Here is a 20,303-nt window from a genome sequence, read left to right as displayed (position 1 = left end):
TTTAAAGACACAACTATGGGGTCACCAAGGGTTCTCAACACCTTAATAAAGTAATTCGAAAAATTAATCAGAAATAACACGATGTTTTGATTTATATCAATTATATAAATCAAAACAATAAAGGTTATTCCTGATTAATTTTTCGAATTATTTTATAATTAAAGGCGTTAAGAAACCTTTGGTGACCCCACAGTTTAAATGTCTATCGTAGGTACGTCGTGAACAGTGGTCGTTACAGACAAACGTTCACGTAAATTGTCCCAGTCAATGGATGAATTTAATGTGTCAATCAATGGCCACAGCCACACTGTTTTGAATTTCATTCTATGTACTTTTTTCTGAAACATTGTTTAAAGTTATCAATCTTGAACGTTGTTGTTGCATGCATATCTATTTGTAAATTATTAATTATTATATTATTATGACCGATGACTGACAGTAAATCCAATTTTAGAAACAAAACCTAAATCTCCAATAAAGAGGCCAGGCATATACGTCATAAATTTAATTATTTAAAAAGTACATGAACCTAATTGAATATTACGGGTGTGTAAACCTTAGTACCTCTGTCTCCTTTTCTTTTTTTCAGAATTAAAGTTTACAAGAAAGCTAGAACTCTATAGAAAGGGTTCTTTCTTTCTTTCTTCTTTAAATTCATAATTAAAACCTAGCATGCATGTTTTCTCCAGCTAGCTGCAATCAAGTTGTTTCCCCTGGGGGCGCAACCATCCTTAAAGCAGAAAACTAAACATCTAAAATCCTCTTATTATACATTTTCTTCTTGTACTGTATTTTTTTTGTATAACTGAATTATGATTGTATCTTTGTCATTGACCCCTGAGAGACCTTTGCAATGAAATCAACTTTGATTTTATTGTATTTTGAGGAAAGGACTAAGGTGGCATTACTTGTGTCTGGTCCTTTTTGTTATATGTAGGTGCAAATAAAATATTTTTCAATCAAATGACCACCAACGAACAGCTATGGCTTGTTTTAGGGGTTCTAAAAACGTGAAATGATCGGAAACTCTAACAACGCCAGGCATCTGATTTAAGGTCCCCATTCCATATGTGGCTTTGTTTTTAAAAATAATTAAAAAAAAACCTCACAGGTAAACAAACGCCCCCCTTAGGCCTGGATACCGGACGAAAGAAACAATCATATTTATTATATTCAATTCTATATAAATATCAATAGAGAGGGACATCCAGTAAATGTTATAATGCGGATACAGGTCGACATTGGAGAACCAGTACTGCTATAAAATAAAGCGACGATTTGGTTTTAATGTCTTTATTGTTAGTATTTGTAATATTATAACAGTTTAATAATTTGTCCATTTAACATTTGTAGGTTCAAAAAGAGGCGCATTACAGATTTTTCGCGTTTGCGCGCAGCTTTTGATTACATTTTTGCGCGCATTAATTTTACAGGTATAGCATGTAAACTACAAAGGTATTTTATTTTGAATATGTCGAAACCACCACATATATCAAAGTAACAGGGTTTGAAAATCAGAAGCTGTACGACTGGATCTGTATATATTTCCAAGACTTGGTGCTTGTGCAAAATAAAACGTGACGAACATATCCTGCTCGAAACCCCTTTTCCTTATCCTTGTTGGTTAGCAAGGAACTTAGATTCATGGAAGGTATACTTGTGAAGAGCTCTATATATAATCTACTGGTTTTTATCCCCAAGTTTACCACAGACAAGTGCCTGTGAAGTTTACCTGTAATTTTATGCGCGCAAAGCCTAAGGTAATGATTTTTTGCGCGCGTTAATGTATTGGTAATGCGTGCAAATGTAATGCACCGTCAAAAAGACGACTAGGAAGTTAATCTCAGGGATTAAACATGGTGACATCGATCTTATGTTTGATAATATAATTTTTAAGTAAGGCTATACCCGTTATCAGTATTTTTCAATGCCTGTAATATTTTTTTGTTTATTAAGAAATAACACCAGAACTGTGTTACTCACCGAAAAGCCGCGTCTTCCTTGTAACTTAATTTTAAATTCCATTTTTTTAAGAATTAAATCATGGGGAAAAAACGTTGAGGGTGTCACGGTCACATGACAAAATTATGTTTATGAGTTGATAGACAACAAATATTTTAGCCAATTAGAAGATGTGTAACATCCGAAATTGATTATATAAATTTGTTTTAATTCACGTTTTGTTATATTTTGATACAACTTTCAATGTTCATGTATTTTATAGAATGAAATTCAAAACAGTGTGGCTGTGGCCTTTGATTGACACATTAAATTCATCCATTGACTGGGACAATTTACGTGAACGTTTGTCTGTAACGACCACTGTTCACGACGTACCTACGATACACATTTAAACTGTGGGGCCACCAAAGGTTTCTTAACGCCTTTAATTATAAAATAATTCGAAAAATTAATCAGGAATAACCTTTATGTTTTGATTTATATAATTGATATAAATAAAAAAACATCGTGTTATTTCTGATTAATTTTTCGAATTACTTTATTAAGGTGTTGAGTACCTTTGGTGACCCCATAGTTTAAGTGTCTTTAAAAAGTACATAATGATCAGTGGTCGTTACATACAAACGTTCACCTAAATTGTCCCAGTCAATGGATGAATTTAATGTGTCAATCAATGGCCACAGCCACACTGTTTTGAATTTCATTTTATGTTTATTTTCGTCATCATTTATTTTTAAATCTATATAAATTTGTCTTAAATCATTCTGAACGGAGCAGTAAAAAGTGCTTGTCAACAAATAATATATCTTTCCGAATATTGTACAACTGGTCAAAATGAATAATAGCTTATCATAGCGGTGATTATAAACTTTATGAAGCACATCCAAAATCTTTAAAATTTAATTAAATTGTTACTCCGAAATAGCCTATATTAATAAATGTCTATAGTACATGAATATATATATATAACCATGCTCATTTATTTATCATTTTCATGTACATATTATCATATATTATCTGTATTATAAAATTAAGTTCCCGTTGTAGTTTTCCTCCTATGTAACTAAAACATTTCCGTTTGAAATATACCATAATATTTCTATTGATCGATTAGTGAATTACGTTTGCCTGTTTACCTAATGCGGTGAAGGTCAGCAGAAATGTCAATATAAAAATTTCCACGTGTACACCACAATAACAACAACAAAACAATTGTAATATTGTAATGAATAGATGACGTTTTCAGTACAAAACATGCATATTTATCATGCAGTATTATTACTATAGAATAAAGTTGAATGATGCAACTCTGTATCGGTACAACCAATGAAATTATTGATAAAATGTACATATAATTACCAGACTGGCGGATACTTGTACCATTAAATATATTCTCGTGATACGTTCAGTTCTATTAAATTTTAAATTTGGAAAAAATGAGTAATACGGTTTTAGAATCTTTGATCGACATGGAAAGCAGTATATGGGTATTTGGTTACGGATCTCTTACATGGAAACCAAATTTTATATACAAATCAAAGGAAATAGGATTTATTCATGGTTATCAAAGAAGATTCTGGCAGGGAAATGTGACTCATAGAGGAACCGTTAATAAGGTATAATTGATTATTTTAACAAATTGATAGCATTAAACAAGTTTTAACACCCGTTCCTTGCAATTCTTAAATGTATTGTAAAATGTATAACATCTATCATATTTCAACCTTTTAATAAATAAAGAATGTGCTTTTTGTAAATTAAATGAAAGACTGAAAAAATCATTAAAAAGCTATGCTTATAATCTTGTACGCAAGACGCATACTAAATCATATTTTCAACAAATATGTTCAATTTAACTTATCTTCAAAAAATGAAGATAACTAAAAACAGTGTTAAATGAACTAAAAACAGTGTTAAATGACAAAAAAAATCTACTACCCCGTTTTAAGGACACATTTTAATCTTTTTTAAATTTATTTTTTCAGCCTGGTCGTGTTGCCACTTTGATTAGATCGGAGAAGGTATGTATTGCATCATTTATTACATGTGCTTTGCTATTTTTAGAACAAAACCAATAGAAACATGGTCTACCTACATTCGTATTGATTAATAGTTTGTTTATGTGAGTTATACGTCAATAGATTGCATCATTTTTAGGTCAGTTACATGCTTAAGGTACATTGGAAATACTTCATGATAGAATACTGGAAATCTGTAAGTGTTTGTGGACAACCAAGATATGATTATCAACATGTAATCCTAAAGAGGAGAGTCTGTTTGGCTGTTTTGAATGTATAAATACACAGTAAAGTTTTAATAAAAATGTTTATGAAGGAAGAATATCACGACTTTTACCCTTTGAACCATTCTTTCGGGGTCAAAGTTCGCCTTTTACAGCCTCATTTTCTCGTGGCAGTCATCATTCACATTCTTTATCCAGATTTATCCCACTTTGAAGAAGCTATATATTGAGTTATTGTTTGATTTCATTATATGCTAAATTTTAAATGCCAATTATGAACTAAATCACAATTAATAAATTAGTACGTTGCAGAATTATTATAAGATGCTTAATTCCAACTAACTAATATATACTTCTTATCATTTAGGATGATGTTTGGGGAGTCGCATATGAAATTGCTGGCAGAAATCATATCCTGAAAGCATTGAGTTATCTAAATAAAAGAGAAAGTAAATTGGGAGGCTACAACACCGTAGTTGAAAACTTCTTTGCTCGAAATAAAGAAACCCGAAAAGTACTTGTGTATACAGCAACCACCGAGAACGAACATTACTTAGGACCATGCAATATGGCTACAATGGCCACGGAAATAATGTCAGCTAACGGCGAGGCTGGTAGCAATACTGAATATGTGACGCGTCTTGCTGAATACGTACGAAAACATATTCCAGAAGAAAAGGACCTTCATTTGTTCACTTTGGAAAAATATATACTATACTTGACACAGCGTAGAAATGTGACCCATCGTGTTAATGATACTGTCATACCTCTTACATATGATCGATTGATCGGTGAAATAAGAACTTGACGGGAAGTGGAATCTGCCAATTGTGTTCAAACATTTAGAATTCCGGTGCTAGACAATAAGTGCAATGGTTGTTAACATAGTAAGACGGTGCTAGATATAATAGGCAATGGTTGTTTGCTGGCTTAGAAAGCTGTTGCTAGAAATCCAGTTGAATTATTGTCAATAAAGATCCGGTGCTAGGCATTACATGCAATGGTTGCTATCACTTCTCTGTATAATTTATTTCAGAGAAGCTTATGTACGTGGGCATTTGTATTTATATTTTCTTTTCGAAAAAAATAAACTTTGAAAATTTCAAAGTTCAATTTTACATACATGTACATCATGGTAAATTTGAGTATTTCTATAATCAACTTTTAAATCGTTTACACTTGTTTATTAATCAAAAGCATTTTCGTAGCATGAATCTTGCCTTTTATATAGTTTTCATGGTATAATAAATATATTTTCTTGTTAACACAGTTATTCCTTTGTGCATTTCTTTTAGACAATCTCTTTATTATTATTGAGTTGTACCTATATGAGAGAGTACACCGACATCCAATAAACCTGTCCCAAGTCAGGAGCATGTAGCCAATGAGAGAGTACATGGACATCCAATAAACCTGTCCCAAGTCAGGAGCATGTAGCCAATGAGAGAGTACATGGACATCCAATAAACCTGTCACAAATCAGGAGCATGTAGCCAATGAGAGAGTACATCGACATCCAATAAACCTGTCCCAAGTCAGGAGCATGTAGCCAATGAGAGAGTACATCGACTTCCAACAAACCTGTCCCAAGTCAGGAGCATGTAGCCAATGATAGTCGTTGGTAACTCTTTACTATTGAGTTGTACCTATATGAGAGAGTACATCAACATCCAACGAACCTGTCCCAAGTCAGGAGCATGTAGCCAAGGATAGTCGTTGGTTCGTTGTCTGTCATATTTGTGTTTCGTAAATTGCTGTTATAAATTAGGCCGGTAGTTTTCTCGCTTGAAATGTATATTTTGCATGTCGGGGCCTTTTGTATATGACTATACAGTATGGATTTTTCTCATTATTGAAGGCTACATCTTGTTGTGCATTTGAACTCAGTGCCTCGGTGGCCGAGTGGTCTAAGTAGTTACTACTGTAATCACTACCCAATGAAACACCAAAAAATCAAATCAAATCAAATCATTTGAACTCTGGTGGATAGTTGTTTCATTTGCTTTGCAATCAAGCCAGATCTCCTTGATCGAAATGATTTTGAAGAAATTCTTACATATTCATGTAGTTCTTATGTGGGACCATTTAAAAAAATACTCTGTTGTCGGGCATAAAAGTATTGATTAGTTTGTTTTGCCCAGTTACGTCTTTAATTTTTTTTTTATCCCGAATCTGACTGCTTTAGTTAATGCACGAATGAAGCGTATTTAACAGCAAGAATGTATTTCCGGTCTCACCAGAATGTTGGCTATCTTCAGTAAGGTATGAAGTTTACTCTGTGTTGAAGGCCTTTTTGGCACTTTGAACTTAAGGACAGCCATACATGCAGTACATAATGCGATGGCGATTTTTTTTAAAACACCAATTTATTCCCGCTTATAAAACATAAAAATATCGCGTTATATAGCATATGATGTGTCAGGTTTTTGATTGAGATTCGGGTTTGGTTGATATCAATGTGCATCAAAATTGTGTATTTCCATCGCTAAAATAATGGTTAACCTATCATCAAATTTAAATTGGGTCAACAGGCATTCGTGTACTTAAAGTCGTATAACTGTAATAGCTGACTTTTAGGCCTCAAGGAAAACTAAAGTCGCTTTGCTAGGGTTCAGGATATTTATTAATCAGTAACGTAAAACACCCAACTTGTGGAGCAAGGTAGTTACTGTCGTGGCACAAACCAATTCAAACATACATACTGGTATATCACACAGTGATATCTTTATAACAGCTTACAAGTTGTCAAAATGTCAAGTCTGTCAATACAATACAATGCTGACTATTCAATATACTTTCTCAAACACTTCAATGGCTACTAGACATATACGTCTGTCCATTTTGATTCCATTAGTCCTTCTAACTCAAAACAAAGAACCTCGGAACTAAGCGGTAAAACTTTACTCTAACCAATCAAATCCAAGTAATCATGGATGATGTATGGAAACATTTCAGTGTAATAAAAGTTTATATGAGACAATATGTTATGCAGTTTTATTCAATATTAACATAATTATACATCTTTATTTTACAATTAAAATAAAACAAAATAAAGAGGCTACCACATAACCTCAGACTTTCATAAATATGTTTAATAATCCAACTTCAATTACTTTTATTTAAACAAAGAAGAGGAAACGATACAAAAGGGTAAATAAAAAAAACCCAAACTCCACCATGGTCAAAAGAAAAGTACAGTCCACAAAAATCCTCAAAGAGACACTGATTTCATTTCTCATCGCTTTACCTTTATATCTTGTTATTTTCCTTGATATTGACAATATATTCGACTTCAAACATGAATATATCACAAACGTGATGATATCAACTTTCCAATTGTCAACTTCCCATTTCTCAGCAATGTCATACTATTTTCCCAAACGCATGTCGTTTACATATGTATATATCAATTGCTATTTTACGCTCGTGCATGTTCACAGTTACAATACATATGTTATATGACTTTGTCTTTAAATCCCTTTGACTTATGTCGTACTTTAACAAATCCCATGCCACAGGATTTAATATTTCTTGATTTTGATGAAATATTTGTTCTGGGCAATGAATTTGCAGAGGCGGATTTAGGGGGGGGGGGGGGGGGGAATACATTTGGTTGGTTATAAATGGAATCACCGAAGCGTGACTGTAGTGGGCCCCTCTTAGGCAGTCAGAAGCCCCCACTTAGAAAAATTTCTGGATCTGCCACTGATTTGTGATTGTAGATCGGGCAGATAAGGTAATATTTAGTCTATCAGAAGTTCAAACTGAGGATCTCAGAATTGTCTTGATCACATTCGTGAAATTAAGAGAACCACTGTCTTTTCTTTAATCTTTTGTAATACTGGAAGAACGAACATTGGAGATGAAAAAGCATATACAAACATGCCGCTCCAATAAACATTTAAAGCATCGGCATGAAAATATTCCATGTTCGGATCTGTCGAGTTATAAACTGTCAACTGTTTGTCTTAGCAGTTGCTTGGGGGACTTATTTGTTAAAATATCAAATTCACTACCATACTGAGTGTTCATTCCGTCATTCTATCAGTCTTCCCCTCGACACTACAACTGCTAACATAGTTGTCTTTCCTTGAACGTGAATTACAGGAAAGATAATGTCGATCCATGTCTGTACTGATCAGCATGTGATAGTGTATAGTCAGTGAACATCAGCAACATGGATGCATTGTCTGTGTTGATCAACAACATGTGACAATGTATTGTCTGTGATAATTAACATGTGATAACGTATTGCCTGTGATAATCAACATGTGATAATGTATTGTCTGTGATGATTACATGTGATATTGTATTGTCTGTGACAACATGTGATAATGTATTGTCTGTAATAATCAACATGCGATAATGAATTGTCTGTGATGATCAACATGTGAAAATGTATTATGTGTGATAGTCAACATGTGATACAGTATTGTCTGTGATAGTCAACATGTGATAATGTATTGTCTGTGATAATGAACATGTGATAACGTATTGTCTGTGATAATCAACATGTGATAATGTATTGTCTGTGATCATATGTGATATTGTATTGTCTGTGATAATCAGCATGTGATAATGTATTGTTTGTGATTATCAGCCTGTGATAATGTATTGTCTGTGATAATCAACATGTGATATTGTATTGTCTGTGATAATCAACATGTGAAAATGTATTGTCTGTAATAATCAACATGTGATGTTGTATTGTTTTTGATATTCTATCTGTGATACTGTATCGTCTGTGATAATCAACATGTGATACTGTATTGTTTGTGATAATCAGCATGTGATACTGTATTGTCTGTGTTTATCAACATGTGATAATTATAGATTATCGTTGATCATCTCAACGAGATTGATTTTCTCGCTTGAGCTGGTACAGCGAAAGTGAGAAAAGCAATCGAGTTGAGATGACCAATGATAATCTGTTTATCGCTATTTTACCTATGACGACGTTGTCAATTTCATGTCATTTTGGTTAGCAACGCCACGTGGCCTCCTTAGTTTCTAGCGATAATTTTTCCATCTCAAGCGAAAAGCATGATATGAAAATTATCACAAAAAAAGATCAAAGGAAAAATGCACAAAATAGCGATAATGTATTGTCTATGATAATCAATATGTGATGTATTGTTTGTGATATTACACATGGGATACTGTGTTGTTTGTGATATTACACATGTGATACTGTGTTGTTTGTGATATTACACATGTGATACTGTGTTGTTTGTGATATTCAACATGTGCTACTGTATTGTCTGTGATAATCAACATGTGCTACTGTATTGTCTGTGATGATCAACATGTGATACTTTATTGTCAGTGATGATCAAAATACGTTTCTGTAATGTCTGTGGTGATCAACATGTGCTACTGTATCGACAATGACGATCAACATGTGCTTCTGTATTGTCTATGGTGATCAGCATGTGATACTGTATTGTCTGTTGTGATCAACATGTGATACTGTATTGTCTGTTGTGATCAACATGTGATACTGTATTGTCTGTGGTGATCAACATGTGATACTGTATTGTCTGTGGTGATCAACATGTGATACTGTATTGTCTGTGATACTCAACATGTGATTGTATGTGATAATCACCATGTGATACTGCATTGTCTGTTGTGATCAACATGCGATACAATAGTGTCTGTGGTGATCAACATGTGCTACTGTATTGTCTGTGGTGATCAACATGTGATACTGTATTGTCTGTTGTGATCAACATGTGATACTGTATTGTCTGTGGTGATCAACATGTAATAATGTATTGTCTGTGGTGATCAACATGCGATACAATAGTGTCTGTGGTGATCAACATGTGCTACTGTATTGTCAGTGATGATCAACATGTGCTACTGTATTGTCTGTGGTGATCAACATGTGATACTGCATTGTCTGTTTTTATCAACATGTGATAATGTATTGTCTATGATAATAAATATGTGATGTATTGTTTGTGATAATCAACATGTGCTACTGTATTGTTTGTGATATTACACATGTGATACTGTATTGTTTGTGATATTACACATGTGATACTGTATTGTCTATGATAATCAACAAGTGCTACTGTATTGTCTGTGATGATCAACATGTGATAACGTACTTTTTGTGATGATCAACATGTGATACTTTATTGTCAGTGATGATCAAAATACGTTTCTGTAATGTCTGTGGTGATCAACATGTGCTACTGGATCGACAATGACGATCAACATGTGCTTCTGTATTGTCTATGGTGATCAACATGTGATACTTTATTGTCAGTGATGATCAAAATACGTTTCTGTAATGTCTGTGGTGATCAACATGTGCTACTGTATCGACAATGACGATCAACATGTGCTTCTGTATTGTCTATGGTGATCAACATGTGATACTGTATTGTCTGTTGTGATCAACATGTGATACTTTATTGTCTGTGGTGATCAACATGTGATACTGTATTGTCTGTGGTGATCAACATGCGATACAATAGTGTCTGTGGTGATCAACATGTGCTACTGTATTGTCTGTTGTGATCAACATGTGATACTGTATCGTCTGTTGTGATCAACATGTGATACTGTATTGTCTGTGGTGATCAACATGTAATAATGTATTGTCTGTGGTGATCAACATGCGATACAATAGTGTCTGTGGTGATCAACATGTGCTACTGTATTGTCTGTTGTGATCAACATGTGATACTGTATTGTCTGTTGTGATCAACATGTGATACTGTATTGTCTGTTGTGATCAACATGTGATACTGTATTGTCTGTGGTGATCAACATGTAATAATGTATTGTCTGTGGTGATCAACATGCGATACAATAGTGTCTGTGGTGATCAACATGTGCTACTGTATTGTCTATGGTGATCAACATGTGCTACTGTATTGTCTGTTGTGATCAACATGTGATACTGTATTGTCTGTTGTGATCAACATGTAATAATATATTGTCTGTGGTGATCAACATGCGATACAATAGTGTCTGTGGTGATCAACATGTGCTTCTGTATTGTCTATGGTGATCAACATGTGATACTGTATTGTCTGTTGTGATCAACATGTGATACTGTATTGTCTGTTGTGATCAACATGTGATACTGTATTGTCTGTTGTGATCAACATGTGATACTGTATTGTCTGTGGTGATCAACATGTAATAATGTATTGTCTGTGGTGATCAACATGCGATACAATAGTGTCTGTGGTGATCAACATGTGCTACTGTATTGTCTGTTGTGATCAACATGTGATACTGTATTGTCTGTGGTGATCAACATGTAATAATGTATTGTCTGTTGTGATCAACATGTGATACTGTATTGTCTGTGGTGATCAACATGTGATACTGTATTGTCTGTGGTGATCAACATGTAATAATGTATTGTCTGTTGTGATCAACATGTGATACTGTATTGTCTGTGGTGATCAACATGTAATAATATATTGTCTGTGGTGATCAACATGCGATACAATAGTGTCTGTGGTGATCAACATGTGCTACTGTATTGTCTGTTGTGATCAACATGTGATACTGTATTGTCTGTGGTGATCAACATGTAATAATGTATTGTCTGTTGTGATCAACATGTGATACTGTATTGTCTGTGGTGATCAACATGTGATACTGTATTGTCTGTGGTGATCAACATGTAATAATGTATTGTCTGTTGTGATCAACATGTGATACTGTATTGTCTGTGGTGATCAACATGTAATAATGTATTGTCTGTGGTGATCAACATGCGATACAATAGTGTCTGTGGTGATCAACATGTGCTACTGTATCGTCAGTGATGATCAACATGTGCTACTGTATTATCTATGGTGAACAACACATGATACTGTATTTTCTGTATGATCAACATGTGATAACGTACTTTTTATGATGATCAACATGTGCTACTGTATCGTCAGTGATAATCAAGATGTGCTACTGTAATGTCTGTGGGGATCAACGTGTGATACTGCATTGTCTGTTTTTATCAACATGTGATAATGTATTGTCTATGATAATAAATATGTGATGTATTGTTTGTGATATTACACATGTGATACTGTATTGTTTGTGATATTCAACATGTGATACTATATTGTCTGTGATAACCAACATGTGATACTGTATTGTCTGTGATAATCAACATGTGATAATGAATTGTCTATGATAATCAACATGTGATACTGTATTGTCTGTGAAAATCGACATGTCATAATGAATTGTCTGTGGTGATCAACATGTGATAATGAATTGTCTATGATAATCAACATGTGATACTGTATTGTCTGTGATAATCAACATGTGATAATGATAATCAACATGTGATACTGTATTGTCTGTGAAAATCAACATGTCATAATGAATTGTCTGTGGTGATCAACATGTAAAACTGTATTGTCTGTGATGATCAACATGTGATACTGTATTGTCTGTGATAATCAACATGTGATAATGAATTTTATCATATACTTAGACTAAATAACATATGATTTTTACTGTATGATAATACCATTAAATCAACGTAAATTCCATATTTTTCGAATTGGTCCTTAGCGGGCTGATATGAAAAGTTTATCACATGCTTCGATTGTTATCACATGCCTTTCCGTAATGTTATCACATGGCATTCCGGTGATACTCGGAAAATTTCGGAAAATACATCTCAAAATTAAATTTTCAGTGAAAACTATTACCAAGTAGTGTACAAAACAATCATTTGAAAGTATATTTTGTGAAATAATAAATAAAAAAAGCAAAAAACAAAAAACAAAAAACAAACAAATTATTAAATAAATGCATTGTTTAAAAGTTTCAAACATAATTTAGAAAGTTACTTTAAAAAGTTGCCAAACAGTCTTCATTATGTGTATTGTTAATTTTTGTTTGTTTTTTGTCGATTTGTCCATTTTAAAATGTGTGTCTTCCCTTTTGAGGCAAATGATAAAAAAAATTCATATCGAATGTACTAAATTTGGCGTCCGACGTCCGTGAACTTTTCAATCCTTAAACTTCTATTACAGAACCACGTAAAAGGATCAATATACGAATCAGTTATTTTTCTCCATGGTTGAAGCATATGATAAAAAGATCATAACATGTCATTTTTCATATCGCATCTATTATCAGCCCTCGAGCCATGTGGCTCTTGGGCTGATATTGAACCTAGGGCTGATAATACATGCGATATGAAAAATGCCATGTGATAATCTGATAGTCTGTGATGATCAACATGTGATAATGTATTGCCTGTGATAATCAACATGTGATAACATATTGTCTGTGGTGATCAACATGCGATAACGTATTGTCTGTGATAATCAACATGTTATACTGTATTGTCTGTGATAACCATCATGTGATACTGCATTGTCTGCGATTATCAACATGTGATAATGAATTGTCTGTGGTGATCAACATGTGATAATGAATTGTCTATGATAATCAACGTGTGATACTGTATTATCTGTGATTATCAACATGTCTTAATGAATTGTCTGTGGTGATCAACATGTAAAAATGTATTGTCTGTGATAATCAACATGTGATACTGTATTGTTTGATATTCAACATGTGATACTGTTATGTGTGATAATCAACATGTGATATTGTATTGTTTGTGATAATCCAAATGTGATACTGTATTGTCTGTGATAATCAACATGTGATTGTATATGATAATTAACATGTGATACTGTATTGTTTGTGATATTCAACATGTAATACTGTATTGTCTGTGATAATCAACATGTGATGCTGCATTGTCTGCGATACTCAACATGTGATTGAATGTGATAATCAATATTTGACTGTATGTGATAATCAACATGTGATACTGCATTGTCTGTGATAATCAACATGTGATTGTATGTGATTATCAACATGTGATACTGCATTGTCTGTGATACTCAACATGTGATGCTGCATTGTCTGCGATACTCAACATGTGATTGAATGTGATAATCAACTTTTGACTGTATATGATAATCAACATTTGATACTGCATTGTCTGTGATAATCAACATGTGATTGTATGTGATTATCAACATGTGATACTCAACATGTGATTGTATGTGATAATCAACATGTGATACTGCATTGTCTGTGATAATCAACATGTGATACTTTATTGTCTGTGATAATCACCATGTGATCCTGTATTGTATGTGATGATCAACATGTGATACTGCATTGTCTGTGATACTCAACATAAGACACTGCATTGTATGTGATGATCAACATGTGATACTGCATTGTCTGTGATACTCAACATGTGATTGTATGTGATAATCACCATGTGATACTGCATTGTCTGTGATGATCAACATGTGATACTGTTTTGTCTGTGATAATCACCATGTGATACTGTATTGTATGTGATGATCAACATGTGATACTGCATTGTCTGTGATACTCAACATGTGACACTGCATTGTATGTGATGATCAACATGTGATACTGCATTGTATGTGATAATCAACATGTGATACTGTATTGTATGTGATGATCAACATGTGATACTGCATTGTCTGTGATACTCAACATGTGACACTGCATTGTATGTGATGATCAACATGTGATACTGCATTGTCTGTGATACTCAACATGTGACACTGCATTGTATGTGATGATCAACATGTGATACTGCATTGTATGTGATAATCAACATGTGATACTGCATTGTCTGTGATAATCAACATGTGATACTTTTTTGTCTGTGATAATCACCATGTGATACTGTATTGTATGTGATGATCAACATATGATACTGCATTGTCTGTGATACTCAACATGCGACACTGCATTGTATGTGATGATCAACATGTGATACTGCATTGTATGTGATAATCAACATGTGATACTGCATTGTATGTGATAATCAACATGTGATACTGCATTGTCTGTGATAATCAACATGTGATTATGTAATTCTTTGGTCAACAACATTAGATAATGTTTAATCTGTGATCAACAACAACACAAAATAATGTTATGTCTGCGATCAACATGTGATACTAAATTGTCTGGTGATCAACATGACATAATGTATCGTGTGTGATTATCAACATGAGACACTGTACTGACTGTGTTCTCATTCTCATTAGAGACAAGAGGCCACAAGAAAAGAAATATTATCTGGTAGAGTCAACAAGTATTGGTAATGAGCCTTTCAAGATTTAGTGTGAATTTGTATTTCAAAGTGTTTTCTCTGATGCATGTCTTTGTACAGTGTGTTTTTAAAATTGGCTACTTTGTAATTTATGTTCAAGTAATGTAAATATCGAAATTTGGAGCAATATAACACTTCTATTCTGTAAGGATATGACAAATGTTTAAAAGGAAACAACAAACAATCTGGTTTTAATATTTTATTTTTTCCCCATGATTTTGTAATCGTTTCAAACATTTTTATATAAACAAATAGCCATCACTTAAACATAACAATCTATTATAAAATATATTGTATAAATAAGAAGCAATGCAAGATAAAATTCATGTAAATGTTACATGCTTTAATCAATAGCAAATATAGTGGTATTTCTATTACAGATTCAATAAAATAAAGCAAGATCTATAGACTTCTTCAGTATTTTTTCCCAAACATGCACATCTTCTTTTATTTGTATAACAACTTCAACATAATCATATTAACTTACTGCCCTTTAACCTAGTTTCATGCATTAAGCATTGGCCATTATATCAAATTAGCTAAGTCAGAATTCATTATATAAAGCTAGAATGACGATTCCTTTATTTAAGGAATGACTAATATTTTCCTGTCTATTAAGAAGTAACATAAAAAATGTGGTGCACACTAAATAACCCGTGTATCGAGTTATTTTAAAGTGTGCACCATATTTTTTATGTTATTTTGAATAGACAGAATAAATATTACAGTCATTTCTAATAATTTAATTCTAAATTCCATTTTAAACCGGAGTAAACCATGAAAAAACGTTGATGACGTCACGGTCACATGACAAAATTATGTCTTGAGCTGATAAACAAAAAAACGTCAGCCAATCAGAAGACACGTTACATCTAAAATTAAATTATTCAAAGATATCAAATTGGTTTATTATTGGAATTTTTAATTGTTCCTGGCAAGGTTTTCATAAATTAAGTATTACAACAATGTGTAAAATCAACAATGCATATAGTCTTGATGAAAATTTTTAAAAAATAAATGTTTTCAAAGAAGTAGAAATGGTAAAAGCACTTAACCAAAACTTTGTTCAAAAGAGTCTTTGTTTTAATGAGAAATGTACAGTCAAAGTGATGTTTGAAGAAGGAATAGTAAAATATTCATGTTTTATTGAACCACTTGAGAAGATTGAATAAACAACAAATACATTTAATGTTCCAATATTTAGAATGTTAACAGAAATCAATAGCACAAGGTGAGGTATGAATGCAGGAAAACAACTAAAATTTTCTCAAATAAATGCATTAGACAATGACATGCAGGCTTCTTAACTTACAACTTAAATTTGTATCACATGCAATCATTAAAATTCATCTCAACAACAACTTAAATTTGAATCAGATATGCATGCAATCATTAAAATGCATCTCAACAACAACTCAAATGTGCATCACATGCAATCATTAAAATTCATCAACAATATTTGCACACATAAAACGTCGCCCTATTGTTTCTTTGAATCTTGTGGAGAGTTTGTGTTTTTTGGAGAATCACCAATCATGAATGAACTATTACTTTTACTGCTTGGAGAACCACCAGTACCTATAAAAATATGATGAATACTAAATGTCAGCAAATCAGTAGATCCTGAAGCACCAGTAAAAAACTAATATTCTTCTTATGATTTAATAGTACCGGTACCAACTTACAACACTTCATCAGATATAAACAGTCAAACCTGCCTTAACGAACACCTTGTTTAAGGTAGCACAATACAAAGATTTTATAACTCCAACTTCCAAGTTTTAAAATGCTGTAACTTTCTTAATAATGCTTGAAAATTTATAAAAGTGGTAGTTTTGGATAGCTAACAGATTACTCTTCCAAATAAATGCAATGTTAGTATTATGCAACAATAATGTAACCAATTATAATGTTAACTGTGTCTAAAATATTTTCCAGCAAATTTCCACTTTCAAATGAAATTAGCTTCTGCATAAGTATCCCTAGAGGGTTGATTTTATTATATGTTGTTCCTATTGCCATTATCTACAAAAGGGTGTCTCAGATTTCAGATAGAATGTATAGAACAAATTTTACACCTAATCAAACATTATCTTCTTTTATGTGGTTAGGATGTTTACACTAATTAGAGATTTATGAGAGAATGGAATACCATAAGGACAATTTGAGACACTCTTTTGAAGCCCATGATGTGTTGATTAAGATTTCGTTAAAATTTTCTGTATAGTTAAAGAGATGATGGAGCTAAATTCATTCAAGTAAACTGACCCAGATTTTGCCACCAAATACATAATAATTGATTACATAATGATTGCATAATAAACATATTGCAACCATTTAAAAGATTAATCTTTTATCTATCAATATATACCTCTTTTATTATTTTCTATGCATTCATAAGAAAGTTGCAGCATTTTAAAGGTTAGTGATTGGAAGTAAAAAAATCTTTGTATTGTGCTACCTTAAGAAGTCCCTTTCATACCCTTCAAAATATTTTCTCAGTATAATTTAACTCGTTTCAGCAGTCACTTATCACCTTATTTTTGCACAAAATTGTAATTTCAATTTCTATCAACAGTCATTTCAATGTTCAGTATTGAAATCAAAATAAAAATCAGAACCTGATTGCAATGGAGATTGCTAAATTGGTAGTGAATTGGTGAATACAAACATTTGCCAAGTTTTCTTAAAATTTAGAGTACCGAAATTCATTATTATTTGTTTATTTCACTACAGTAAGACAGATAACTTCACCAATTGAAAACACTAATACACTTCACCCTGATCCTCGCAGTGGGTAATGTCTGAATCTAAATAATTTGGAACCTTGTTTAAAAGTAACCTCTCGTGAGTGGTCACTTTTTATACTTCTTAAAGAGTGAATGCTTATAACAGGTTTGACTTAACATTGTATATTAATTATTGTAAGATAAAACAAACTCTTTTAAAAAACTAGTACAGCGACCAATAGTTGTCATTTCTACCTCATTTGGCTTCTTGTGAAGAGTTGCCTCATTGGCAATCATACCACATGGTCTTATTTTCATATTATGTTTATTTAGTACTATCTATCCCATCCTTACCTGTGAAATTATATCCATAGGCAGCATAAGCTGCTGTTAAGCCTGCCTGGGCACCTGCAATTTCAGCAGCACTCAAAGCTTTCTTCAGTCCTCTACCTCTAGGCCTTCGTGTTCCTGTAGAACCTTTTGGACGACCTCTCTTTCCTTTTTTAGTTGGTGGGGTCAAAGCTATAAGATTAAGTAGAACATTATATGTACAAACTAATTTAGTTGAGTAAATCAACAAAGCTTGATCAATAAGTTATTCCTAAATAGAATTCTTTGAAGCTCTATTTTATGTTCTTGAAAAAACTTAACAGTTTTGTTGATGTGATGATCTGATGTTGCGAGTTTATACAAAATTGTTTATGAAGATTTTAGGCATTTTATATCTTTATACAGTGACAAAGTAAAGTGTTATAATTTATTTTAGCCACTATGATTTTAGAAAATAAAATTGTATGCCACTTTCTTTCTACTTTCCCATTAAAAGCATTGATCCTAAAATGTACAGGTCATAAAAATGACTCAAGATTATAAATTTATAATACACTTTCATTAATAGTTATTCAACTATAATGATAGCTGTTTGGCAAGCGTTTGGTTGGTTAAAAAAAATACTAACCTTGAGTTGAACCTCCCAATAGTGGGTCATCAACAATGACTAAAGCATCGTTACTACTGTCATCTACACCAAATCCAGATTGCTGAGTCAACTCACTTCCATATGATATCTAAAAAAAATATCAATTTTTTTAACTTTATCAAATTGTCCTTTATCAAAAGATTATAATAGGTAAAAATATCTTATGGAACTGAATAAGAGATTATTTCATTTATTAAAGACTATATTTTAAAGCTTACAGTAAACCAACAATTCATTCTTCATGCTGTTAATTGAGACAAAAATGTTTGATAGGAAACCACAGATTTATAGAAAGTTTAAAAAAACTCTACTTTTATATCAATAGCTAATGTAGGTTTAACTTCAATAAAATCTTCAAAAAATAATTTTGGTACCAAGTTTTGTGAAATTGCAAAGTTTAAACAACAAGAGGCTCTCAAGAGCCTGAATTGCTCACCTGGTAAACAATGCTTTCGGCCATGTTTTTTGATGAAATAGAAAATAAAACACAAACTTTATTTTGATCATTCTTGACCTGATTAACAATTTAACCCCGTCAGGTTTGCTCTAAATGCTTTGGTTTTTGAGTTATAAGCCAAAAACTGCATTTTACCCCTATGTTCTATTTTTAGCCATGGCGGCCATTTTGGTTGGTTGGCCAGGTCACCAGACACAATTTTCAAACTAGATACCCCAATGATGGTTGTGGTCAAGTTTAGTTCAATTTGACCCAGTAGTTTCAGAGAAGAAGATTTTTGTAAAAGATAACTAAGATTTATGAAAAATGGTTAAAAATTGACTATAAAGGGCAATCACTCCTAAAGGGGTCAACTGACCATTTCAGTCATGTTGACTTATTTTTAGGTCTTACTTTGCTGAACATTTTTGCTGTTTACAGTTTATCTCTACCTATAATAATATTCATGATAATAACCAAAAACAGCAAAATTTCCTTAAAATTTCCAATTCAGGGGCAGCAACCCAACAACGGGTTGTCTGATTCATCTGAAAATTTCAGGGCAGAAAGATCTTGACCTGATAATCAATTTTACCCTCATGTCAGATTTGCTCTAAATGCTTCGGTTTTTTAGTTATAAGCTCTTTCGTTTGCCTCAACCAAGTCTGTTGTGAAACTTCTACACAATGGCATGAATATTACCCTTCATGGGTTATGCCCCTTAATAAACATAAAAATTGCTGAATTTAACCACTGTTTTCAAACTTTAGTTTGCCTCATCCAAATGT

At 32.7% G+C, this 20,303-nt stretch overlaps 3 protein-coding genes across 4 annotated transcripts in view; 2 read left to right on the top strand and 1 right to left on the bottom strand.

The window, feature by feature from the left end:
- Nucleotides 1-20,303, top strand: part of LOC139514377 (exportin-1-like) — a 667,034-nt gene that overhangs the window by 533,640 nt on the left and 113,091 nt on the right. The window lies entirely within an intron of this gene.
- LOC139516913 (putative glutathione-specific gamma-glutamylcyclotransferase 2) lies at nt 2,706-5,469 on the top strand. Its single transcript, XM_071307346.1, has 3 exons — nt 2,706-3,578; nt 3,948-3,983; nt 4,572-5,469. The coding sequence occupies exons 1-3, from the start codon at nt 3,399-3,401 to the stop codon at nt 5,010-5,012; spliced, it is 657 nt and encodes a 218-aa protein (XP_071163447.1). The 5' UTR covers nt 2,706-3,398; the 3' UTR covers nt 5,013-5,469.
- LOC139514376 (chromatin-remodeling ATPase INO80-like) overlaps nt 15,558-20,303 on the bottom strand; it is a 39,690-nt gene continuing 34,944 nt past the window's right edge. Inside the window, exons 35-38 of one of the 2 annotated variants that reach the window (XR_011662604.1) lie at nt 19,059-19,167; nt 18,455-18,622; nt 16,237-16,949; nt 15,558-15,978 (exon numbers count right to left, since the gene is read on the bottom strand). Coding sequence is in view for 1 of the 2 variants with exons in the window: in XM_071303531.1 (XP_071159632.1) it covers nt 16,852-16,949; nt 18,455-18,622; nt 19,059-19,167 (375 nt within the window). In the remaining variant the exon portion in view is untranslated. Of the gene's footprint in view, nt 16,950-18,454; nt 18,623-19,058; nt 19,168-20,303 lie in introns of both variants that reach the window. The other variant, XM_071303531.1, reaches the window with a different exon arrangement.

This window comes from Mytilus edulis, chromosome 3 (genome assembly GCF_963676685.1).
Source record: "Mytilus edulis chromosome 3, xbMytEdul2.2, whole genome shotgun sequence".
Taxonomy (NCBI): domain Eukaryota; kingdom Metazoa; phylum Mollusca; class Bivalvia; order Mytilida; family Mytilidae; genus Mytilus; species Mytilus edulis.
This window is presented reverse-complemented; position numbering and strand designations above follow the sequence as displayed.

Excerpts from the sequence above, each read along its gene's own strand:
- LOC139516913 (XM_071307346.1), top strand. The coding sequence starts at position 3,399 with ATGAGTAATACGGTTTTAGAATCTTTGATCGACATGGAAAGCAGTATA. Across the intron at positions 3,579-3,947 it reads ATAGAGGAACCGTTAATAAG|CCTGGTCGTGTTGCCACTTT; the intron begins GTATAATTGATT and ends TTATTTTTTCAG. Across the intron at positions 3,984-4,571 it reads CTTTGATTAGATCGGAGAAG|GATGATGTTTGGGGAGTCGC; the intron begins GTATGTATTGCA and ends CTTATCATTTAG.